Source organism: Anolis carolinensis, unplaced genomic scaffold (assembly GCF_035594765.1).
Source record: "Anolis carolinensis isolate JA03-04 unplaced genomic scaffold, rAnoCar3.1.pri scaffold_10, whole genome shotgun sequence".
NCBI lineage: Eukaryota > Metazoa > Chordata > Lepidosauria > Squamata > Dactyloidae > Anolis > Anolis carolinensis.
Window position 1 is genome coordinate 26,879,011 of NW_026943821.1, and position 26,280 is coordinate 26,905,290.

At 43.3% G+C, this 26,280-nt stretch overlaps 2 protein-coding genes across 3 annotated transcripts in view; one reads left to right on the forward strand and one right to left on the reverse strand.

The window, feature by feature from the left end:
- The first annotated feature begins 1,756 nt into the window (after positions 1 to 1,756).
- Positions 1,757 to 25,826, forward strand: sytl1 (synaptotagmin like 1). 2 transcript variants are annotated; one of them, XM_062962127.1, is made up of 15 exons: positions 1,757 to 2,194; positions 10,596 to 10,933; positions 13,122 to 13,270; positions 13,455 to 13,560; positions 14,770 to 14,821; positions 15,036 to 15,087; positions 16,551 to 16,636; positions 16,779 to 16,907; positions 18,413 to 18,579; positions 19,362 to 19,464; positions 20,547 to 20,708; positions 22,630 to 22,708; positions 22,873 to 22,972; positions 23,234 to 23,439; positions 24,336 to 25,826. In XM_062962127.1, the coding sequence occupies exons 2-15, from the start codon at positions 10,806 to 10,808 to the stop codon at positions 24,473 to 24,475; spliced, it is 1,659 nt and encodes a 552-aa protein (XP_062818197.1). In that variant the 5' UTR covers positions 1,757 to 2,194; positions 10,596 to 10,805; the 3' UTR covers positions 24,476 to 25,826. The 2 variants fall into 2 exon arrangements, with proteins under 2 accessions (XP_062818197.1, XP_062818198.1); XM_062962128.1 differs by having other exon boundaries at positions 10,702 to 10,933.
- Positions 23,953 to 26,280, reverse strand: part of map3k6 (mitogen-activated protein kinase kinase kinase 6) — a 53,235-nt gene continuing 50,907 nt past the window's right edge. The window contains exon 29 of the mRNA XM_003227204.4: positions 23,953 to 25,367. Coding sequence (XP_003227252.2) covers positions 25,283 to 25,367 — 85 coding nt within the window. The 3' untranslated portion in view covers positions 23,953 to 25,282. The remainder of the gene's footprint in view (positions 25,368 to 26,280) is intronic.

Below are 26,280 nucleotides of genomic sequence, written 5' to 3' on the forward strand. Positions count from 1 at the left end.
GAAAAAGGGTCCTGAGGCTGTTAGGAATGGTGGGAGTTGGAGTCCAAAACACCTGGCCCATGCCCATACTAGCCTTTGTTATCCCAAATTCACTTTAATTGCCAAACCTCATGCTATAGAATCATAGGAGCTATAATAACAACAACAACAACAACAACTTTATCCGAAAATACATCACAGTCCTAAACACTTGGGAAGTGTTCGACTTGTGATTTTGTGGTACAAAATCCAGCATATAGATTTCATTTGCTGTGTCATAATCTGTGTCAATAATAATAGTAACAACTTTATTATTATTATTATTATTATTATTAGTGACATTGATATCTCGCCTTTCCTTCTCACCCCGAAGGGGACTCAGGGTGGCTTACAGTCATATGTACATACAATATATTATATTATTCGTATAGCACAATAGAAGCATTATATATTACTGTATTGCTTTATATATATATTGCTTTATTTTTGTATCCCGCCTCCATCTCCCTGGAGGGACTCGGGGCGGCTTAAATGGGGAACACACCCAATCTGACATCAAATTAAAACCAACCATAGATAAAACATAACTCAATTATAAGCAGGCATGGGTGTTTTCGACTCCAACTCCCACCATTCATAACAGCAGGTAAGCCATTAGGAATGGTGGGAATTGGAGTCGAAAACACCTGGAGGGAGGACCCAAGTTTGCCCAGGTGTCAAAGGGATGACTTCATGAGTTCTTGGTCAGGCCTGAGCCTGTTAGGAATGTTGGGAGTTGGAGTCCAAAACACCTAGTGAGAGAGCCACAGTTTGCCCAGGTGTCAAAGGGATGACTTCATGAGTTCTTGGTCGGGCCAGAGGGTGTTAGGAATGGTGGGAGTTGGAGTCCAAAACACCTGACAGGAGGGCTGCAGTTTGCCCAGGTGTCAAAGGGATGACTTCATGAGCTCTTGGTCGGGCCAGAGGGTGTTAGGAATGGTGGGAGTTGGAGTCCAAAACATCTGGCAAGAGGGCCAGAGTTTGCCCAGGTGTCAAAGGGATGACTTCATGAGCTCTTGGTCGGGCCTGAGGCTGTTAGGGATGGTGGGAGTTGGAGTCCAAAACACCTGACAGGAGGGCTGCAGTCTGCCCAGGTGTCAAAGGGATGACTTCATGAGCTCTTGGTCGGGCCTGAGGCTGTTAGGAATGGTGGGAGTTGGAGTCCAAAACACCTGACAGGAGGGCTGCAGTTTGCCCAGGTGTCAAAGGGATGACTTCATGAGCTCTTGGTCGGGCCTGAGGCTGTTAGGGATGGTGGGAGTTGGAGTCCAAAACACCTGACAGGAGGGCTGCAGTTTGCCCAGGTGTCAAAGGGATGACTTCATGAGTTCTTGGTCAGCCCTGAGCCTGTTAGGAATGTTGGGAGTTGGAGTCCAAAACACCTAGTGAGAGAGCCACAGTTTGCCCAGGTGTCAAAGGGATGACTTCATGAGTTCTTGGTCGGGCCAGAGGGTGTTAGGAATGGTGGGAGTTGGAGTCCAAAACATCAGGCAAGAGGGCCAGAGTTTGCCCAGGTGTTAAAGGGATGACTTCATGAGTTCTTGGTCGGGCCCGAGGCTGTTAGGAATGGTGGGAGTTGGAGTCCAAAACATCTGGCAAGAGGGCCAGAGTTTGCCCAGGTGTTAAAGGGATGACTTCATGAGTTCTTGGTCGGGCCCGAGGCTGTTAGGAATGGTGGAAGTTGGAGTCCAAAACACCTGACAGGAGGGCTGCAGTTTGCCCAGGTGTCAAAGGGATGACTTCATGAGCTCTTGGTCGGGCCTGAGGCTGTTAGGGATGGTGGGAGTTGTAGTCCAAAACACCCGGAGGGAGGGCCCAAGTTGTCCCATGCCAGGTGTCAAGCAACCTCCTGGGCTGAGCTGGGATCCACCCAGTTCTTAAAGGCGCAGCACCTTCCTCTTTCCTTTGCAAAGGCCACACCGGGGACGTGGCTCCAGTCCCGGCTTTGCTACTCACTCTCTGCCTCTCCTCCTCCTCCTCCTCCTTCCTCCTCCTTGGCTCAGCCTTCGGTCTCCTGCCCAAGTTGCCTGGGGCGCGTTGTAGGAAGAGGAGGAGGAGGAAGAGGGAAGTTCTCTTCCTCCGAATCGAGAGCGAGTCCAAGAGCCTCGGAGTTGCTGCCGCTCCGGACCTGCGACGCCTTTCCCCTGAGCAATGGGAGGCTCACCTGGACGCACAGGTAAGACGGCGCTTGGCTTTTCCCAGCCCACGGAATGGCCTTGGAAATCCCCAAAATGCTCCTTTCCTGGGGCCCTTCCACACAGCCCTATAACCCAGAATATCAAGGCAGATAAACCCCACAATAGCTGCTTTGGACTGGGTTATGTGAACCCACACTGCCATATGAATGCTCAAAGCAGATAATGTCGGATTATTGGTTCTTAGCATATTTTATTCAGCTGTGTGGAAGGAGCCCTGGAAGTTGAAAGCCCCGTCCACACAGCTGTGTATACAGTCCACATTGAACTGGATTATGTGGCAGTGTAGAGGCCCCCAGTGGCGCGGTGGGTTAAACTGCTGAGTTGAATCCGGGGAGCGGAATGAGCACCACACCCACTGTTAGCCTCAGCTTCTGCCAACCTAGCAGTTCAAAAACAAGCAAATGTGAGTAGATCAATAGGTACTGCTACTATTGGCAGGAAGGTAACGGCACTCCATGCAGTCATGCCAGTGGCCACATGAGCTTGGAGGTGTCTGTGGACATGCAAATGTGAGTAGATCAATAGGTACTGCTCTGGCAGGAAGGTAACGGCGCTCCATGCAATCATGCCAGTGGTCACATGAGCTTGGAGGTGTCTATGGACATGCAAATGTGAGTAGATCAATAGGTACTGCTCCTATTAGCAGGAAGGTAACGGCGCTCCATGTAGTCATGCCAGTGACCACATGAGCTTGGAGGTGTCTACGGACATGCAAATGTGAGTAGATCAATAGGTACTGCTCCTATTGGCAGGAAGGTAACGGCGCTCCATGCAATCATGCCAGTGACCACATGAGCTTGGAGGTGTCTACGGACATGCAGATGTGAGTAGATCAATAGGTACTGCTCCTATTGGCAGGAAGGTAACGGCGCTCCATGCAATCATGCCAGTGACCACATGAGCTTGGAGGTGTCTACGGACATGCAGATGTGAGTAGATCAATAGGTACTGCTCCTATTAGCAGGAAGGTAACGGCGCTCCATGTAGTCATGCCAGTGACCACATGAGCTTGGAGGTGTCTACGGACATGCAAATGTGAGTAGATTAATAGGTACTGCTCCGGCGGGAAGGTAACAGCGTTTCATGCAGTCATGCCGGCCACGTGACCTTGGAGGTGTCTACGGACAACGCTGGCTCTTTGGCTTAGAAAAGGAGACGAGCACCAACCCCCAGAGCCGGACACAACTGGATTGACCTTTACCTTATGTGTCAGTGTGGACTCAGATAATGCAGTTCAAAGCAAATACTGTGGATTCTCTGCCTTGATTTCCTGGGTTACCTGGCTGTGTGGAAGGGCCCAGTAGTCAGCCGGGAAAGGGGTAAAATCCAGACCTGTTGTTCTGTGTCTGCCTTTGGAGATTCCCTGGGTTGTGTAGGAATACTCCAAGGTGGTTTGACCAGTTCCTCCTCCTACCTGGAAGGGAAAAGTTGAGTTTAGGAAAGTCTGGGCCCTTCCACACAGCTATATAACCCAGAATACCAAGGCTGATTATCCACAATATCTGCTTTGAACTGTGTCGCCTGAGTCCACCCTGCCATATAATCCAGTTCAATGTGGATTGTATACAGCTGTGCGGAATGTCCTCTCTCCAAAGCTCTTACTTCTTTCCAACTTGTGGCTGGAGCATATGGGAGAAGCAGGGAGAGCACAGCTCGCTTTGGCTCTGGCTTTTCCGACAACTCTGGCCTTTGCTACACTGCTCTATCAAATCCAGATTTGCTTTGAACTGGACTATATTTCTGTGTACACCCAGGGTTCTTCCACACAGCCAAAGAACCCATAATATCAAGGAAGAAAATCCCACAATATCTGCTCTGAACTGGGTTATCTGAGTCCACACGGCTAAATAATCCAGTTCAATGTGGATTTTATACAGCTGTGTGGAAGGGGCCTGAGGACCCTTCTATATCTTCTATATATATAAATGATTGATGGCATCACGGCGACCCACAAAACAACAAAACTACAGGCCCCCCAACCTCAAAATTTGACAACACAACCCATCACCCATGCCTCTAGGTTGATACAAAAAAAGAAAAGAAAAATAAAGTCCTAATTAGAGGGAGAGCAATAATTGTTTTTATCCAATTGCTGCCAGTTTAGAGGGCTAATCTCTGCCCACTTGGTTTCCTAGCAACCAACTCAGCCAAGGGGCAGCCAGGGTTCAGTTAGGGGACAGGCAGACTTAGGCCTTACTTAGGCCTCTTCCACAGATTATCTAATTTGCATTGGATTATATGGCAGTGTAGACAAGACCCTTCAGTGTAGACAAGAAATTAAGAACAAAAGATAAAACAACATCTAAAAGACTTTTATGAAGATCTATACAAAAATGAAGAAGGCTCAACAGAAGCAGTAATAGAATACATAAAATCTCAAAAGCTTCCAACCCTTCCTGAAGAAGAGCAGGAATGTCTGAATGCATCAATAACAGTACAGGAAATCGATGAAGCAATTCATAATTTAAAGACAGATAAATCCCCAGGCCCAGATGGCTATACAGCAACATACTACAAGATGATGAAAGATGAAATAACACCGATACTACAAAAAATAATGAACTCAGTACTGGAAACAAATCAAATACCAGAGACATGGAAGGAGATGAAAAACAGATTCAAAATTACAGACCAATTTCTTTGCTAAACATAGACTATAAAATATTTTCATCAATATTGGCAAACAGATTAAAATCAACACTGAGTAATTGGATCAATGCTGACCAAGCAGGCTTTCTACCTGGAAGGCAAATTAAAGATAACACAAGAATAATCTTGAATATAATTGAACATATTCAAAACGCAAAACTCAAAAAGGGGGCACTTTTATTATTGGATGCTGAAAAGGCCTTTGACCGACTAAACTGGAATTTCATCATTGGGGGGCCTGTAGTTTTGTTGTTTTGTGGGTCGCCGTGATGCCATCACTCATTTATATATATATAGATTAATATAATATTGTATTACATTATAATATTAGTATCAATATTATCAGTATAAACAATATATTATATATTTATAAATCATTGTATATTATATATATATGTAGAGCTGTAGAGATGCAGGAAACCTGTCTTCTCAATGTGACAACCTTTCAGAGATTCAGACGTGGCTCTCAGGTTGCCCTTTCGCCAAGCTAAACCTATCCCGCTCCCTAAGCCGTTCCGCACAGGGCTTGGCGTCCAGAGCCTTGGCCCTGATGTGTTCCTTGACTTCTTCTAGACACGTTCCATCTTGGGAGGCTTTTTCCCCCTTCTCCCCCTCTTTCCCTTTTTGCAAGAAAAAGGGAACGGCAGAAGGGAGTTGAGCAAGTTATTGGTTTGCACATCCAAAACCTCCTTTCTTGAGCAAGGGGCCCAAAGCAAGCCCGGGCCTGATGTTGTCACTGCCATGCTCGAAAGAAAACCGACAAAGGCAGCAAAAGCAGCGAATCTGCAACGGTCTTTCCTGTTTTCTTGCAGGATTCCTGGGCTTTTAGCAGGTGTCCTTCCCCAGGTAGAAATCACACTTAATGGGTGTTGCCTGTCGCTCTGCTTTTGTTCCAGAAACACATTAAAAAACACACAGAAACAAGGCCACTCTGGTTTAGAAAGGCTCTCAAGATGTTAAGGTGTGGAAATGGGTGGGTTTTGTGGCCGTGGCTTTTAGCAGAGCAACGTGGCGACAGATCAAAATTCATACTTTGAAATGGCACCTGCCCATCAATTAAAGCTGATTCGAGGTGATTAATATGTTGATAAAACTCCTGCAAGCTGCCAGCCTTGTTTTTAATAGCCCGGGCCTGGTAGCATAGTGTATGCGCATAGGCCACTGTGGCGGAAGGTGCTCTGTTTGCCCAGGGAGGGTGTGCCTGCGTGTCGGACGGGCGGAGCCTGTCAATCTTTAGAGAGACACTTTCCATGTGTCATGGGTGGCATTGGCAAGGGCCCTTTTCCTCCCTTTTCTGCTGTGTGTACCAGGCTGCTTTCCTCCGCCCTCGCTCTCAGTTGTGGTCAGGGTGATACTGCTTGGGTGTTTCCATTGTATGAGGGTTGAGTGAAAAGTAATGCCTCCACCTTCGTTACTTGGGTTTGGATGTGTCAGAGTAATTCGCAGCGTAGCAGCAGTTGTATGTTGTCAATGGAGCGCAGAACGAAGAGACGTCAGAGACTATGGTAAAAAATATATACAAAGCTTTACTATACAAGACAAACAGACTTGCAGACGAACACAGGACTTGGCTTTCACTCTAGGTAGACACAACTCAGAACAGAGCAAGATCTCAACTGATGCAATCAGTAATGTACAAACACACTTGAGTCTGGACACTCCCCAGGTTCCAGCCACACATCAAGGTCAACACAGCTTCACAGTAATTAACTCCTTACAGACTATAGCATACTCTGGATGATGCAATCAGTATGCAATACGTACCAGACACAAATTTCATTTAAACACTACCAATACACAAATCCCACAGTAACAGGATGGGAATATTTTAATAAATCAAACGCAGAAATAATCCTTAGAATGTGCTCTTTAACTAATAATAATAATAATAATAATAATAATAATAATAAACTTTTTTATACCCTGCCACCATCTCCCCAACGGGGACTCGGGGCGGCTTACATGGGGCTATGCCCAGAACAATACAATTGGAGACAACTATCATTATTCACTTTTCCACATCATCACCAGACAATTGGATACATTTCTGCCAATGATGAACAAGTTTCTGAAGCTGTCACAGAAGAAGTCAACACTCTGTTTCTGCATCCAGCATCTCACAGTTCTCTCAACATCTTCATCAGAATTCAATGACTGCACGTTGCTTAAGTCCCATTGACCGACCGTCTTCTCAGGGTTCCATACTTTGCACTTTAACAACACAACCGTCCAATGCTAAGGCTGCCCCATCTGCACAGGGTTCCATACTTCACACTTAACAACACAACTGTTCAATGCTAAGGCTTCCCCATTTGCGAAGGGTTCCATACTTTGCACTTTAACAACACAACCGTCCAATGCTAAGGCTTCCCTGTCTGCACAGGGTTCCATACTTCGCACTTTAACAACACAACCATCCAATGCTAAGGCTTCCCTGTCTGCGCAGGGTTCCATACTTTGCATTTTAACAACACAACCGTCCAATGCTAAGGCTTCTCTGTCTGCACAGGGTTCCATACTTCGTACTTTAACAACACAACTGTTCAATGCTAAGGCTTCCCTGTCTGCGCAGGGTTCCATACTTCACACTTCAACAACACAACTGTTCAATGCTAAGGCTTCCCCATCTGCGCAGGGTTCCATACTTTGCACTTCAACAACACAACCGTCCAATGCCAAGGCTTCCCCGTCTGCGCAGGGTTCCATACTTCACACTTCAACAACACAACTGTTCAATGCTAAGGCTTCCCTGTCTGCGCAGGGTTCCATACTTCACACTTCAACAACACAACCGTCCAATGCCAAGGCTTCCCCGTCTGCGCAGGGTTCCATACTGTGCACTTTAACAACACAACCGTTTAATGCTAAGGCTTCCCTGTCTGCGCAGGGTTCCATACTTCGCACTTTAACAACACAACTGTTCAATGCTCAGGCTTCCTGCCAAATGGAACTCACTGTAGAGGAGAGTCTACTGAACAAGGCAGGACCTGCCACAGACCAGGACTCCCATCTCTTGAGGAGTTACGAAGGTGGAGGCATTACTTTTCATTCAACCCTCTTACAACCACAACCTGAACACCGCATTCGCTAGGACTGTGGTGAGACCTAGTTCAGTTCCTGCTTTGATCATGAGAGGTGCTTGTTTGTGCCTCTTGCTGTGCTTGCATAGGTGATGCTTATGTGTAAACAGGACGTGTGGGTGTCGGTGGGACTCTGGCTCTTGACTGTGCTGCATTCACTTTGGAACAGAAAGGTGTCTGGGGATGGAGTTTGCAGGTGAGGAATTCCTTTTCCTCTCTTTGTCCCAGGTGAGCCAATGTCCCAGGGAGGGAGGATTTGTTTGGCTTGCCTGAGCTGGCTCACCTTCTCTACTGAATTGCTGCTTTTCTTTGGGGAAGAGCTTTGCGTATAATCTGGACTGGATTTCTGGGCTGGAGCAAAAACCTGTCCTCGCTCCTCCTCTGACGGAAGCTTTTCCTGAGCTCTCATTGACTTCATGCTGCAGGTTGGAAGTGCTTTTCCCTTGGTGAAAATGTATTTATTTTAAATATTTATATTCCGCCCTTCCTTCTCACCCCCCAAAAACTTAGACACTTACAAACGTGGAAGCCTGCAAGCCAGTCAAGGGCAGACTTTTGCATCTTGACTTTCCTAATCTGACTCTTGCAGCAAAGACCACTTGTTCCCCTACCACGTCATTAATTCCGTGCAAGTGTGGAGTCATGGCAGTATATTATTATTATTATTATTATTATTATTATTATTATTATTATTATTTACTTCATTTCTATCCCGCTCTTCTCACTCCGCAGAGGACTCAGAGCGGTGTACAACATACATTCAGGAAAAAATTCAGTGCCACATTATACAAAGCAAATAAAACATAACAAAAAATCAATGGAACCAATCAACATATAAATACAATTTAAAACCATTAACATTAAGATATTAAAACATAAAAATATAAATACAGTATCTACAAGATGCAATGTCCTGCCATCATCAGCTCTTTTGGATGTGAGATATACAAATGCGGAAGGAAGGTTCCACAAGGGCTTCTTCTTGTGCCGGGACATAAGAAAGGAGGGTGTGTTAAACGTCTCTGCTGTTTTCTTTTGAAAATGCTTCCATTGGTTTATTTTGACATGAATTACTCGCCGCTCAAAGGCTGCTTGTTTCATCAGGTGCAGGAAGTTCACTGAGAAACTGGTTAGTAGAGCCATGCTGCACAATAACAAGTCTGTAGGGTAAGAACCAAAAACAACAGGAGTGCAAAACCACATCCTGATCTCTTTTTTTTTTTTTGAAACAATAACTTGCTCTTATGTTTTTGAGGCTTTAAAATACATTTATCTTACCTCTTTATAGCTGCAGGAAAATGTTGATACTCCTTGGGCTTCTATCTAGGTATCTCTGTTTCTATATCTATGTATCTATCTATCTATCTATCTATCTATCTATCTATCTATCTATCTATCTATCTATCTTTCTATGTATCTTTCTATGTATCTTTCTATGTATCTATCTATGTATCTATCTATCTATCTATGTATCTATCTACGTATCTATCTATGTATCTATGTATCTATCTATGTATCTATCTATCTATCTATCTATCTATCTATCTATCTATCTATTTATCTATGTATCTATCTATGTATCTATCTATCTATCTATCTATCTATCTATCTATGTATCTATCTACGTATCTATCTATGTATCTATGTATCTATCTATCTATGTATCTCTCTATCTATCTATCTATCTATCTATCTATGTATCTATCTATCTATCTATCTATCTATCTATGTATCTATCTATGTATCTATCTATCTATCTATCTATCTATGTATCTATGTATCTATCTATGTATCTATCTATGTATGTATCTATCTATATGTATCTATCTATCTATCTATCTATCTATCTATCTATGTATCTGTCTATCTATGTATCTATCTATGTATCTATCTACCTATCTACGTATCTATCTATGTATCTATGTATCATTGTATCTATCTATGTATCTATCTATGTATCTATGTATCTATGTATCTATGTATTTATCTATCTATCTACGTATCTATCTATCTATCTATCTATCTATCTATCTATCTATCTATCTATCTATGTATTTATCTATCTATGTATCTATCAATATATCTATCTACGTATCTATCTACGTATCTATCTATCTATCTAATTTCATTTGATTTAAATAGTCCTTTACCAGGTCCCAGTTAGTTTCTTTCTTTGGCAGACCTTGACTTGGAGATAACCAATAAGTGAGCCTATCCATATTCATCACCTCCATGACTTTATTCAACCATCCTCCTTATTTGGGATCTCTTTTTGTCTCCACAACCTGGCATTTGTTATTCTCGCAGCAGTAACCAAATAGTTAAACAGAATCTCTTTATCTTTGTCATATTCTATATCTAGCATTCCAAGTAGAAAGTACTCAGGTTTCCTTTTAATTTTTATCTTTAAAATTGTTTGTATAACTTCATTTATGTCTTTCCAGTTTTGTTGGGCTTTTGGACATGTCCACCATAGGTGAAAAAACGTGCCCGTTTGGTGCTCGCACTTCCAGCATTTATCTGTAGTGTTTTTTATAGCATTTTGAAATTTTGTAGGGGGTTATATACCACCTATATTGCTAAAGTATGTTGTGTTTGACAGGTCGCATTTGGTATGGAAATGGTTTATTTCCTGGTTTGTTTCTTTCAGTATGTTGCTTCCTTGCATCTCAAAAACTGAACTGAGTGGGGAATAATTGTCCGCGGAGCAACACCCCGACTTTGAATCCTTCCTTCTCTTACCCATGGCAACAAAGGGCACAAGGATCCTGAATCGCGCCATTCAGCGTAGAGGGACCATGTGCTAATACGCCTTTGAAGAAGGACAGAGACAGTACTGACGCCTGACAAACCACGTGCCATGGATCAAGACGTCGGCATCGATGCCTTGCTGGACCTCAGCTTCCTGACCGAGGAGGAGCAGAACGCCATCGCAGAGGTTCTGCGGAGGGACTCGCAGCTCCGGATGTTGGAAGAGGGACGGATCAGGTATGAAACCCAGCCCAGGCGGGAGAGAGAACCGACACATTTGGACAGAGACAGTAGACATGTCCAAAAAATCGTTTTGAATCGTATATCGGAATTATTTCGGATTGTTCTCGCTTTTTGATACGCATTCCGAGACATTGTCTCACAGCGCAACCAGCAATGTAATTCGAACCATTGTTGGCCCATTCTCTAATTGTCTCTTAATGTTTCGTTAATTTTTCCCCCCAAATTTTTTTTTAAAAATATATTTTTAAAAATATTTTAAAAATCATTTTGTTTCTGCAACCTACCTTGAATGGGAGCTTATTTGCAAATTTGATGAGGATAGCTCAAGAAATGAGGGCGGGAGAGCCCTGTAAAAGTCCCCCCCCCCCTCAGGTTCCTTTTTTTTTTTTTTTTTTTGGCGATTGCGCATGCGTGTCCACCATTTTAGAAACATTTAGAATCATTATGAATTTTCGGAAATATCCGAAATTTTTGGGTGAAAAAATTGGAAATACTTTCTATATCGAAGCGCCAGCACCCCCTACTTTAGAAACGAGAATTGAAACACTTTTTCCATCGATCGGACATGCCTAAGAGACAGGTGTTGGGCAGACAGTTGTGAATTTTAGTCTGCATTTACCAGCGGATTTAAACTTGCATTTTAACTTTGTGTATCTTACTGTGTGTCTTTTAATAGTGTTTTATCTCTAGTTTCATGCTGTATTCTTTATTTATTTATTTATTTATTTACAGTATTTATATTCCGCCCTTCCTTCTCATCCCGAAGGGGACTCAGGGCGGATCACATTATATTCAATGCCCATAAACACATCAAACCAAGACAGAGACAGACAGACAGACAGACAGACGCAGAAGCAATTTAACCTTCTCCTGAGGGCATGTTCGATTCTGGCCACAGGGGGGAGCAGCTGCTTCATAATCCACTCTGACGGCACTTCCTCATTCCAACCTTGTAAATTAGTTAAACTTGCCTCCCCACTTTTATAAGTGGTACCTTATTTCCTACTTGATAGATGCTATTGTTGTTGTTGTTGTTGTTGTTGTTGTTATATAAATAAGCAAAAGCAGCAGTTCAGTAGATCAGAAGCTTCTGGTGCCAGCAGTAGAGATATTTATTTATTATTTATTTATTTACAGTATTTATATTCCACCCTTCCTTCTCACTCAGGGCGGATCACATTATGTACATATAGGGCAAACATTCAGTGCCCATATACACATCAAACAGAGACAGAGACAGACGCAGAGGCAATTTAACTTTCTCTTGAGGGGATGTTCGATTCTGGCCACGGGGGAGCAGCTGCTTCATCATCCACTGTGACAGCACTTCCTCATTCCAACGTCGTAATTTTTTAAAATTTGCCTCCCCACTTTCTAAGTGGTACCTTATTTCCTACTTGATAGATGCACCTATCTTTCGGGTTGCTAGGTCAACAACGAGCAGGGGCTATTTTTAATTTTTTAATTGATGGGTGCTCACCCCGCTATGGGTTGGCTTCGAACTCATGATCTCGTGGTCAGAGTGACTTATTGCAGCAGGCTGCTCACCAGCCTGCGCCAGTGCCCGGCCCCGGATTTAGGTTAAGCAAGATGTAAAAGATGTTGTATTCAAAGAACAACATATTTAGATAGGGTCTGTCTGTCTATCTATTTATCTGTTTATCTATCTAACTCACTCACTCACTCACTCACTCACATCAGACCCCCGGTGGCGCAATGGGTTAGTTGGCAGGGAAAGTGGGTGAGCTCCCTTTGTCAGCTCCAGCTCCCCCTTGCAGGGACATGAGAGAAGCCTCTCAAAAAGATGGTAAAAAACATCAAAACATTGGAGCAATATCTCCTGGTCAACGTCTTTGCAGATGGCCAGCTCTCTCACACCAGAAGCGGCCTGCCGTTTCTCAAGTTGCTCCTGACACGGAGAGAAAAAAAAGCAGACATCTTGTCTCTCCATGCTCACAGGAGAAGAATAAAAGAAGAACCTAATGTAGGACTCGGGGGTTTGCAACATGATCAGAAAAAAGGGTCATGTTCTTGAGAAGTATCAGTCTTGAATTAGAAGACTGGCTGAACATTCTTGCATATTTCCATTTTGACATAGACCCTATTGAGTTCAGTTGGGCCTAGAACTGCTGCCCAAAATCCTTCTGTAACTTCATTTTCACTCTGTCCGCACTCTCTCAAGCAAACTGCGTGAGTCTGTCTCGGATCCCAACTGGCTGAAGATCTTGTCCGGGGACTGGTTCTGCGATGTCCGTGCCAAGCGGCACCATCACAAATTCTTCGGTGCGGATATTGTCCGGGCTTCAATCCGCCGGAAAAAGAAGCCCAAAGGTAACCTCTTGAAGTTGTCCTCGCCGTGCAGTACACAATATACGTCTCTCTTATACCTTAACTTGCTTCCAAGCTCAGTACGCAAAAGCTTCCCAATGTGTTTCACTGAAATGTATTCCGTTGCATTGATGTCTTATGGAAAATTTAAAAATAATCATGTGATGCAATTTCCCCCAAAATAAAGCAGATGAATGGGAACCAAAACAACGGGCCAGCCTGGGAGACTTGGAGGTGATCAGTGAACCCGTACCTGAGGAGGAGGAGGAGGACTTACCAGATGCTAGGGATGGGTAAGAAGCATTGGATTTTGGATGCCTAACGACATATATAGACAGACACAGAGGCAATTTTCCAGCTTCCAACTTCATGAGGATATGCTCAATTTTGGCCACAGGGGGAGCTGCTGCTTCACCGTCCACTTGTGACACCCGAGTCCTTGATGGAGGACTTCCTCATTCTTCCGCATTCTGCTGGAGATTTTATGGCGTCATAAATTAGTTAAATTAGTCTCCCCGCATAAAGCAGTACCAAAAATTCCTACTTGACAGATGCAACTGTCTTTTGGGCTGCTTAGGTCAAGAGTGAGCAAGACTATTAATGGTCGGGAGCTCACTCCGACCCGGGCTGGCTTCGAACTCATGACCTCTCAGTCAGTAGTGATTTATTGCAGCGGGCTACTAACCAGCTGTGTCACAGCCCAGCCTGTTAGTACTGTTAGTATTGTTGTTAGTATATTACTGTTGTTAGTACAGTAGAGTCTCACTTATCCAACATAAACGGGCCGGCAGAATGTTGGATAAGCGAATATGTTGGATAATAAGGAGGCATTAAGGAAAAGCCTATTAAACATCAAATTAGGTTATGATTTTACAAATGAAGCACCAAAACATCATGTTAGACAACAAATTTGGCAGAAAAAGTAGTTCAATAGGCAGTAATGCTATGTAGTAATTACTGTATTTACGAATTTAGCACCAAAATATCACGATATATTGAAAACATTGACTACAAAAATGTGTTGGATAATCCAGAACGTTGGATAAGCGAGTGTTGGATAAGTGAGACTCTACTGTATTCATATATATAAGTTCATACATGGTCCCATGACCTAGGGTGCTACCATGTTCTGGCCTGATTCTGTTGGTATGCAGAATAATAATAATAATAATAATAATCATCATCATCATCATCATCATCATCATCTTTAAAGGCCGACAGTTTTTTCCATAGACGCAATGCTGTCCTCTCTCGGTGGCGCAGGCTCAGCTGACAATCCTACTGGAAAAGTGATGCCAAGAACTGGATATCACACTTTATAAAATCTGATTGGCACAAAATAAATCGGAACCAGTACTACCTTCATTGTTCTCTTTGTGCAATGTCTGGAAGAGCTCTTAACCATGACCTGCCAGGTCCGAGGAGATGCAGAAAGCTCCTCTTGTTCTCATGAATTGGAAAGTTTGCTGCAGAAGGGTGATGGCTTCTGTGATTCTTCCTAGGCTCCGCAATGAGACTTCTGCTCCGCAGCCCGCTTGGCCAGAAGAGACTCAAGTGAGTGGCGTTCATTGGGACAGTGAGCTTCTCTAGAACATCCACACCTCTGTGCCCTCCACACTATATTGAACACTTTATTTCAAAAGTCATAAAATGCCCTGTAGAACCCTCCGGCCACCTTGGTCTATGCGTAAAGTAACTTTTCCAAGTTCTGCTGCATTTTCCAATAAACTCGGGATATTGTTTTGTCTCTCCTTTCTTTTTTTTAAAGGCTCTGCAGGAAGCAGCCCAGTCTCAGGAAGAGGTGGTTGAGACCAAGCCAGGTAAACAAACAAACAAAGAGGAAACAGAGGGTCTAGGATGGCGAGTATATCAATGTAAGGGTTAAATTGAGACCCTTACAGCTCTCGGTCTCAATTCTCCCCTCCATCAGCAATCTAGCATCTGCTTAGACCAGGGGTCCTCAAACTTTTCAAGTGGAGGGCTGATTCACAGTCCCTCAGACTGCTGGGGGCCAGACTATGATTAGATAGTCCAAAATTAGGATTGTTGTTGTTGTGTGCCTTCAAGTCGTTTCAGACTTAGGTCAACCCTAAGTCTAAAGTTTAGGACACAGACCAGGTAAATGACCTTGGGAGGGCCACATCCGGCCCATGGGCCTTAGTTTGGTGACCCCTGATCTAAACGATCTCATAAGACCATAGGTAAGCATAGAGACTTCTATTCTCATAGGACCATAGGAAAGGAAAGTGACCTCCAAAAGCCATCTAGATGGTCTCAAAAAACCGCAGCTAAGCAAAGAAACCTTCAAAGACCATCTAGACAATCTCATAAGACCATAGGTAAGCAAAGAGACCTCCAAAGACCATCTAGACAGTCTCATAGGACCATAGGTAAGAAAAGTGACCTCCAAAAGCCATCTAGATGGTCTCATAAAGCTGTAGCTAAGCAAAGGAACCTTCAAAGACCATCTAGACAATCTCATAGGACCACAGGTAAGCAAAGAGATATCCAAAGACCATCTAGACAGTCTCATAGGACCATAGGTAAGAAAAGTGACCTCCAAAAGCCATCTAGATGGTCTCAAAAAACCGCAGCTAAGCAAAGAAACCTTCAAAGACCATCTAGACAATCTTATAAGACCATAGGTAAGCAAAGAGACCTCCAAAGACCATCTAGACAGTCTCATAGGACCATAGGTAAGAAAAGTGACCTCCAAAAGCCATCTAGATGGTCTCATAAAGCTGTAGCTAAGCAAAGAAACCTTCAAAGACCATCTAGACAATCTCATAGGACCACAGGTAAGCAAAGAGATATCCAAAGACCATCTAGACAGTCTCATAGGACCATAGGTAAGGAAAGTGGCCTCCAAAAGCCATCTAGATGGTCTCATAAGGCCATAAGTAAGCAAAGAGACCTCCAAAGACCAGGTAGACTTAGGTCAACCCTAAAGCTATGTACATAAGCGCAGCTAACACACATGTCTGACAGAATTGATGGCGACTGATGTCCACTACGGAAGTGGAAGTGGAATTAATGTCACTCTAGGCAGTAAACCTTATTCTATGCATTTAACCATTCCTCTGCTGGAATGCTTACCGAAGCACCACACACTTACTTTAACCATGAGTGAACATTTCACACAATATATAAACCATTACTCTGACATGACATTGAATGTGCCATTATTGCACTAAATAAATAGCCATGGGGTTGGAGGACTACCCTGAGCAAAGGGGGAAGATTTAAACCCTCTCCAAGTGCGCAACCTTATTTTCCCCTCTAGAAGAAAGCGATTCGTTCAGTAGCCTGAGTTCGGAGGAGGAGAATCCGCCCATGGAGAACATACCAGCCATCATAGTCACGGCGCAGGTACGGAGGTGGAGAGCGGAGCTAAGTGTGCTGGGGAAAGTATTTAATTTCGTCGCACAATGTGCAATGACAATGAAGTTATTCTATTCTATTCTGTGCAGAAATTGGTAAAATCACACCCTCTCTTCCCATGGTTTTTTAGAGTAATGGAAGTCTTGGGAATGGCCAGGACAGAGCGCCAAATTCATCGTCTCCCAAGAACCGGGCCGCAACCCGCCAGAACAAATTGCAGAGCACCAGCTCCTCCTTTTCTAGCCTGAGCTCATCCACGGTATGTGGTGATGGGGTGAGCATGGGAGCATGACACTGCCTTTCGGTGTCCGGGGCTCTCTTTTGTGCAGCTCTGCTCAACACAATGCCCTTTAGGCTTTATGTTTCAGGCTTCAGCGACCATAGTGCCACAGCCAGAAAGACCAATTGCCTGGAATCTTGGGGTTTACAGTTCAAGACATTGGGAGGGTAGTTAGTAATTTTTGGTTTGGGGGGTTTTCTGTAATTTGGGCATAACCTTATAGGGTTTTTTGTTGGAAAAACATAGATAGGATGACTATATCTTTTGTGGCCAAATTTGGTGTGATTCGGTCCAGTGGTTTTGTTGTTTACTCCATAGGAATTATGCACATTATGTTTTTATATATTTTATATTCTAATCTTGGACATGCTTAAAATTTTATATTATGTGATTTTATTTTGCAATGGTATCTGTTTTATATGAATTGTTGTTTTGTAGATTGTTTTAAATGAATTGCTGTTTTTACATTGTTTTTAGGCATTGAATTTTTGCCTATTTATTGTAAGCCGCTTTGAGTCCCCTCGGGGAGAAAGGCGGGGTAAAAGTGATGTGTGTGTATGTGTGTGTGTGTGTGTGTGTGTGTGTGTGTGTATATATATATATATATATATATATACACACACACACACACACACACACATACACACACATACACACACACACATATAATATTGATATTAATATTATAATGTAATACAATATTATACTAATAATAATGCAATATAATAATATTAATTGTATATGATATATTACATGTAATATTACTAATAATATTACAGTATAGCGATATAGTACAATAGAGTAATTTAATGCTAATATTGTGCTATACTAATAATATAGTGTATTATTTGTAAACCACTCTGAGTCTCCTTCGGGGTGGGAAGGGCGGGATATAAATGTAAAAAATAAATAAATATTTAGTGTGCTCATGAAACCAAGTTTGTATATATACTGACCATCAAAAAGCAGAGGTGTCACTATTTCAGCCTCCTGAAATGGCCCACCAGATAGATAGATAGATAGATAGATAGATAGATATATATATATATATATATATATATATATATATATATATATATATATATATATAGAGTGATCAGAAGTGAACCAAGGATACAAGTTGTAATGTATTTGAAAACACAAACATTTTTTTAAAAAACAACAACAACTTGGCATGATATTAAATGTCCTTTGACATTGCCTCTGGTGTTGCTCTAAGAAGGTCCTCCATGGTGCATGTGGTGCAGGGCTCAGGCTGCATTATAATGCGTCTTCTGTGCTTTGCTCTTCTCTGCACTCGCATGTCGTGGACCCCACTTTGTGGCCCATTCCTTAAGCTTGGCTCTGCATCTCGTGGTGCCAGAGAGCAGCTTGTTCAGCGCCTTCCAAGTCACCCCGTCTTCTGTTTTCAGTGACAATGACATTGGGAATGTGTTTGCATGCTCTGCGTAGTATTTTGAGCACTTTTCTCTCCTTTGTGCCAGATGAGTGGCAGCACCGTGAGCGTTTTCAGCGACAGTGACATTGGGAACGTGGAAGTCCGAGGCTGCATCCAGTTCTCTCTGCAGTACGACTCCATCAAGAGGGAGCTGCATGTTCAAGTGATCCAGTGCCGGGATCTTGCCGAGGCCAAGAAGCAGCGGTCAGACCCGTAAGTCTCACCGTCATCTGCTTAGGACAGTGATGGCCAACCTATGACACGCGGGTCAGCACTGACACGCCCAGCCATTTTTGCTGACACACTGCGGCATGCAGATTGATTGGATGACTATGTCTTTTGTGGCCAAATTTGGTGTGATTTGGTCCAGTGGTTTTATTGTTTACTCCATGGGAATTATATATGTGTGTGTGTGTGTGTGTGTATAATATCATTTTATTATTACTCTATTATTATTGTAGTATATTATCATATTATTACTATTATATTATTCATTATTCATGACTACATTGAAACTAGACTAGAGAGAAATCAGCGTGGAAACTGCAAGAGGTACCATAGATTGTTGTACATGGAAATAATGGTAGTAAATAGTTTTTGATTTATTGAATACAGTTATATATTACAATTATATATTTGTGTTGTTTAAACTATAGATATTGTGAAATTATGGCTTTTTTCTCAAAGTGACATACCACCCAAGTCATGCTAGGTTTTTTGGTGAATTTTGACACACCAAGCGCAAAAGCTTGCCCATCATTGGCTTAGGATCACTGACTCTCATAGATCTGTCCATAACAGCTATGGGTAACATTTGGCTCTCCAGGTGTATTGGACTTCAGCTCCCACCATTCCTGGCCTCAGGCCCTTTTCTTTTAGATGAATAGATGAGATAGGTGGATAGATATTTTTTGACCCTCAGCTGAATTTCTGAACAAGACAATGATTGTGTGCTGTCTTTCTCACTGTCTTTCTCATCTCCGTTTTGCTCCTAGCTACGTCAAAACCTACCTCCTTCCGGACAAATCCAACCACAGCAAGAGGAAAACAGTGGTCAAGAAGAGAACCCTCGACCCCATCTTTAATGAGACCCTTAAGGTGAGGAGAGAGGTGCAGCTTTGGCCACAGTTGAGCAACACACGTCCTGGAACCAAAGCTGGCAGAAACGGATAAGAATTGGAGTTTGATGATATTTCAGTTGATCAAATTACATATATTGGTTGAACCCATTTGGAGGGCACCAAGGTGGGGAAGGCTGGTCCAGAGATTGGGAGAGAGGCAGCCTGCTGGATCTCTCATGGGAAGGTCTCTTTGAAGTAAAAGGAAGTACTCTAACCCAGGGGTCCCCAAACTAAGGCCCGGGGGCCGGATGCGGCCCTCCAAGGTCATTTACCTGGCCCCCACCCTCAGTTTTATAATATAATATTTTTATATCAGTTTTAATAATATAATATATTGTAGATACATATAATATTGATAATAATCTTATGTTATACAATATAATACTAATAGTAATACCATATAATAATATTAATTATATGTTATATATTACATATAATATTACAGTATAGTGGTATAGTTCAATATAGTAATATATAATGCTAATATTGTGTTATGCTAATAATGTAATATATTGTATGTACATACAGCTGCTCTGAGTCCCCTTCAGGGTGAGAAAGGTGGGATATAAATGTAGTAAATAAATGCAGTAAATAAATAATTAATTTTAGACTTAGGCTCGGCCAAAGTCTGACATGACTTGAAGGCACACAACAACAACAACAACAACAACAACAACAACAATCCTAATTAACTTGACTATCTCATTGGCCAGTAGCAGACCCACACTTTCCATTGAAATCCTAATAGGTTGATGTTGGTTAAAATTGTTTTCATTTTTAAATATTGTATTCTTTCGTTGTTGTTGTTGTTGCACTACAAATAAGACATGTGCAGTATGCATAGGAATTTGTATTTTTTTTTTCAAATGATAATTCGGCCCCTCAACAGTCTGAAGGATTGTGGACCGGCCCTCGGCTTAAAAAGTTTGGGGACCCCTGCTCTAACCCTTCTCCAAGCCTTGCAATCTGTCTATCTGCATCCCAAACTTTGGGTATGTTCTCATTTTCTCCTCCCTCGGCTCTTCTTTTCCGTCCTCCTCCGTCCATCCCGTCCTGCAGTACAAGATCGAGAAGGCGGAATTGCAGAGCCGGGTCCTGAACGTGTCCGTCTGGCATCACGACGCCTTGGGCCGAAACCTCTTTATGGGAGAGGTCGAGCTTGCCTTGAATGCCTGGGACTGGACCACCACAGGCCCACAGTGGTTTAACCTCCAGCCCAGGGTGAGTATCTCTTGTTTAGCAATATGTTTATGGGACTTATTTCACCAACAAACATGCAGCTGTTCCTCTCAGCCAGGATAGCTTTTGCTTGGGAACTCTTCCTCTGACCTTGACTAGTCTCCTAGGTGTTGATAACAAGGAAATTGCAGGATGTTGTGCTCATAATGAGGGAATGAGAGGCTGATTTTTGCTACCATCTTGGAACAATCATAAAATCTTGGAACAAAACATAAAAAAAAATAAAAATTCGGTGCTGTTGACCTAGCAGCACCGAAAGACAGTTGAATCTGTCAAGTAGGGAAATTTAGGTACGCTTTATGCGGGAGGCTAATTTAACTAATCTACAACACCATAAAACTGCTCACGAGGAAAAGAAGAGGAAGAACAGCCACCAATGGACGGTGAAGCAACAGCTCCCCCTGTGGCCGGAAATCGTGAAGCTGGAAGATGTTAAAAAAATGCCTCTGTGTCTGTCTAAAACTGAATGTTGTTTGTCTGTTGGCAATGAATGTTTGCCATATATGTGTTCATTGTAATCCACCCTGAGTCCCCTTCAGGGTGAGAAGGGTGGAATATAAATACTGTAAATAAATAAACAATCTCCCCAGGGAGATTAGGTTGGCTCCCTCTCTACCTTCCTTCAGGAAGCAACTGAAGACTTGGATGTTTCGGCAGGCCTTCGGAGATAGTCATTAATTAATCAGCCCCAGTGGGTTTTTAATAATTTTTCCTGTTTTTATTACGGTCTTACCATTTATGTGTTTTAAATGAAATTTTTATCTTGTATTGTTGTTTATATCGATATATTGTATTATTGTTTTATCTTTTTATATTGTGATTGTATTGTGTTTGCTTATATTTTGTTCTTATGTTGTTTGGGCCACTGCCCCATGTAAGCCGCCCCGAGTCCCCGTGGGGGGATGGTGGCGGGATATAAATAAAGTTTTATTATTATTATTATTATTATTATTATTATTATTATTATTATTATTATCAACACAACGACGTTGTATGGCACAGCAAACAAGATAGATATGCTGGATTTCGTTTCGCAAAACCACAAGTCGAACATTTCCCAAGTGTCTAGGACTGTGTGATGTATTTTCTGATGATGTGTGCAGATCCCAGTAGGGTGGCCTTTTGCAGTTGGCAGATTGTGATTTTGTCAATGTCTATTGTTTCCAAATGCCGGCTGAGATCTTTTGGTACGGCACCCAGTGTGCCCATCACCACCGGGACCACCTGCACTGGTTTCTGCCAGAGTCTTTGAAGTTCAATCTTGAGGTCCTGATAGCGGCTGAGTTTTTCCTGTTGTTTTTCATCTATGCGACTGTCACCTGGGATGGCAACATCAATGACCCAAACCTTTTTCTTCTCCACAACTGTGATGTCTGGTGTGTTGTGTTCCAGAACTTTGTCAGTCTGGATTCGGAAGTCCCACAGTATCTTTGCGTGCTCATTTTCCAAGACTTTTGCAGGTTTGTGATCCCACCAGTTCTTTGCTGCTGGGAGGTGGTCCTTGAGGCATAAGTTCCAATGAATCATTTGGGCCACATAGTTGTGCCTCTGTTTGTAGTCTGTCTGTGCGATTTTCTTACAGCAGCTGAGGATATGATCAATGGTTTCATCTGTTTCCTTGCACAGTCTGCATTTTGGGTCATCAGCTGATTTTTCAATCTTGGCCTGAATTGCCTTTGTCCTGATGGCTTGCTCCTGGGCTGCAAGGATCAGGCCTTCTGTCTCCTTCTTCAGGGTCCCATTCGTGAGCCAGAGCCAGGTCTTCTCCTTATCAGCTTTTCCTTCAATTTTGTCAAGGAACTTTCCTTATTATTATTATTATTATTATTATTATTATTATTATTATTATTAAGTTCTTGCTGCGTTCCTACTCCGACTGTGACTGCTTTTCCCTTTCTTTTAGACTCCGCTCAGCCCCGATGCTGCACCCAACTGTGGAAAGATCAGTCTCGCCATCAAGTTCATCCCAGCTGGATCAGAAGGTGAGGCTCAACGCTCTGGTTCCATCCTGGTGATGTCCACTCTACCCACAATGCCAAGACTGGATGAGTGGGAGCATACAAACCTGGTACCTAACGTAGCAACAACAACAACAATAATGCTGTTGTCCTGTCAAGTAACCTTCCTTGGCATGGCTTTGTTTCAGAGCCAGGGCTTCCTCCCACTGGGGAGCTCCATATCTGGGTGAAGGAAGTGCAGAACGTTACTCCCCGGAGAGGCAACACGGCAGACTCCTTTGTTCAGTGGTAAGTCTCAGTGTTTTTATGCCGACAGGCTGGACTTCAGGACAGGCACGGGCCAACAGTGGTTCTAGGTATGACTTGGTTGGCATCTAATCCACATTGTCTTGGTTTCCCGGAAACTGGGAGGCTTTACTAACCATTTGGCACCGGAGGCTTCATTGGAAGTGGACCTTAAGAAGCTCTCCAGATTTCAGGCTATCCTAACCTCATGTGTGGGAGAGCCTCACCCTACAGTTTAGAACGTTGCTACTCTTTCCCTTCCAGCTACATCCTCCCCGATGACAGCAAGGCCGGCCGGCAGAAGACCCGCATTGTGAAGAAGAGCCTCAGCCCCACCTTCAACCACACCATGGTTTACGATGGCTTCCAGGCCAAGGACTTGGCGGAGGCGTGCGCGGAATTTACCGTATGGGATCGTGAGAAATTCTCCAAGCAGCAGCTGGGCGGCATCCGCCTGAGTCTTGGCACAGGTGAGGAAACACACCCAAGTACTGGTTGGGTTGCGGGGAGATTGATTTTGTCGTTTGGGAGTTGGAGCCGCTGGGATTTATAGTTCACCTACAATCAAAGAGCATTCTGAACTCCACCAATGATGGAATTGAACCAAACTTCCCACACAGAACTCCCATGACCAACAGAAAATGCTGGAAGGGTTTGGTGGGCACTGACCTTGAGTTTGGGAGTTGTAGTTCACTTACATCCAGAGAGCTCTGTGGACTCAAACAATGATGGATGTGGACCTAACTTGGCACAAATACTCAATATGGCCAATTGTTAACACTGGTGGAGTTTGGGGAAAATAGACCTTAACATTTGGAGTTGGAGTTGCTGGGATTTGTAGTTCACCTACAATCAGAGAACATTCTGAACTCCACCAATGATGGAATTGAACCATACTTGACACACAGAACTCTCATGACCAACAGAAAATACTGGAAGGGTTTGGTGGGCATTGACCTTGAGTTTGGGAATTGTAGTTCCAAAAAAAAAATCATGTTTTATTGATTAGCCCATCGGCCATATCAAAACATTTAACACATAGACATACGAGTTGTAGTTCACCTACATCCAGGGAGCGCTGTGGACTCAAACAATGATGGATGTGGATCAAGCTTGGCACGAATACTCATTATGGCCAATTGTTAACACTGGTGGAGTTTGGGGAAAATAGACCTTGACATTTGGAGTTGTAGTTGCTGGGCTTTATAGTTCACCTATGATCAAAAAGCCCCTTGAACCCCACCAACGTTGTAGGAGTTTGCTGAAAATAGACCTAGAATGCCCACCTACACCAAGCCTACAAAACACTTAGTTTTTTAACGGTTCCTTTTGGCAACTGACTGGGGACTCTTTTGTTTTCCTGCAGGGAACAGCTATGGCCTCCCAGTGCCTTGGATGGATTCGACGGAGGAGGAGCGCCATGTCTGGGAGATGGTCTTCAAGAAGCCGCGAGAGTGGGTCGAAGGCAAACTTCCCTTGAGGACCAACTTGACCCCTCGGACTTAATCCCACCGCACGTCGGGTGTTTGGGCTTCGTGGGCAAAGAGTGGACCTACTTCCACAGAGGGGACCTGAGAGATGTCATTTCTGGAGGGTCTACCATAGCTTGGGACAACAAACTTGGTCTTGGAAGTCACGCTGCATTGAAAAGATTGAGAACTTGCCTGAACTCCTTGCTTTCACAAATGTGAGGGAGAAAGACAACTTGGCGAGAGAGGACAACGTTGTACTGATGCAACAAGGCGCTATTACAACATTAGTCACTATTTTTATGGTTGTCTTCACCGTCCCGGTTTGCTGTGCACACTATGAACACTGACAAAAATACCTCCTTGCATTTTTATTTTAATTTACTGATATCTCCCACCTTGTCTGGTGCACAGAGAAGCCCAAGGAGTCCATTGTTTAGATCATCTCCACTTTCTGTTCAATAGGAATGGTGGTTTCCATCCTCCTTTAGAGATGCTTAGCCATGTTGTGTTTCCTTCTTGCAGAGATTGAAGGCACTCTCCAGCTTTAGTGAACTTGCATAGGGTCATTTAGAATGGTTTTGTTTCTCTTCTTTTGAGGTGAGATGTTTGCAATTTCTACTTTCTTTCATCTCTGAATCCAACAGGCAGGATGTGCTTGCACATGGCAACTTTTGCCAGAGGGACATCCACAGAAATGGTGATGTTTTCTCTTATTTTTCTGGAGGAGAGAGGGGACATTTCCCCCCTCCTCCAAATGTCTGGATGGGCAACATCCTTTCTTCTTCATTGCTGAGCAAGTAAGTGCCTCTTGTAAATAGTCTGTGGTTTATTTGGGGTCTCCTCAGTCAGCTTCGTGTTGCAATGGCTGGCCAAGGGCTTGCCGATGGTTCGCGAGAGCTCTCCAGATGCGGCACACCATTCCTCCTCTGTCAAGAAAGAACGAGAATCTAATCAGGCTCGGATCATGGTGGTTGCCTTAAGCATGCACTCACTCGGATACCTCCAAGAAACTGGACCATTCTGCAAAGATGCGCAAGATTGGAAGCCATTTAGCTGCTTTGGACTCTTGACTGAAGGGTCAAGTGTTCTCCATCTTTGGTCCTCCAAGTGTTTTGGACTCCAGACTCCCACAAATCCCAGCAATCCTACCTTCTGTTAGGAATTCTGGGAGCTGAAGTCCAAAACATCTGGAAGACCAAAGCTTGAGAGAACCTCTCCTCTCATCCATTTGATTCTCTTGACCTGGAAAGTGTGGCATCTTGAAGAGCTTCCATGCTGATGTTTGTAATAGGTAGCCGTTGATTTCTCCCTACCTCCAGGCCTTCTAAGTCGACTGCAGATAGATACTACAAAAACAATAAAAATGGTAGTTCCTTTGCCTATAATTATCACATTGCCATTGTGTTTGAGTGAGGGCATTGTAGACCATTCCGACTAAGTAATTTCCTAATTCTTTTCCATTGTCCATGATGGGCTGGACTTTAGCACAGCCCGTTATTCACTAAGTTGCAATAAACCTTGCCAACTGGAAGGTTGACAGTTTGAAGCCCGAGTCAGGGTGAGCTCCTGACCTTTAGCCCAGCTTCTGCCTACCTAGCAGTTCAAAAACAAATGTGAGTAGATAAATAGAAACCGTATTTAGGCTTGGCGTTTCGATTTGAAGAAGGACATTTACGAAAACTCTTTGCCAGGACGATGGAGCCACAGCACCCCCTGGTGGCCGGAACCAAGCGCAGCCTCCAAAGATGCCGAAATATGGGAAAGCCTATATATACCCAGACGAAGCTAAGGAAGAGAGGTCTCCTCTTAGTGTGAAAGAGGCTGGATACAAGCAAAGAG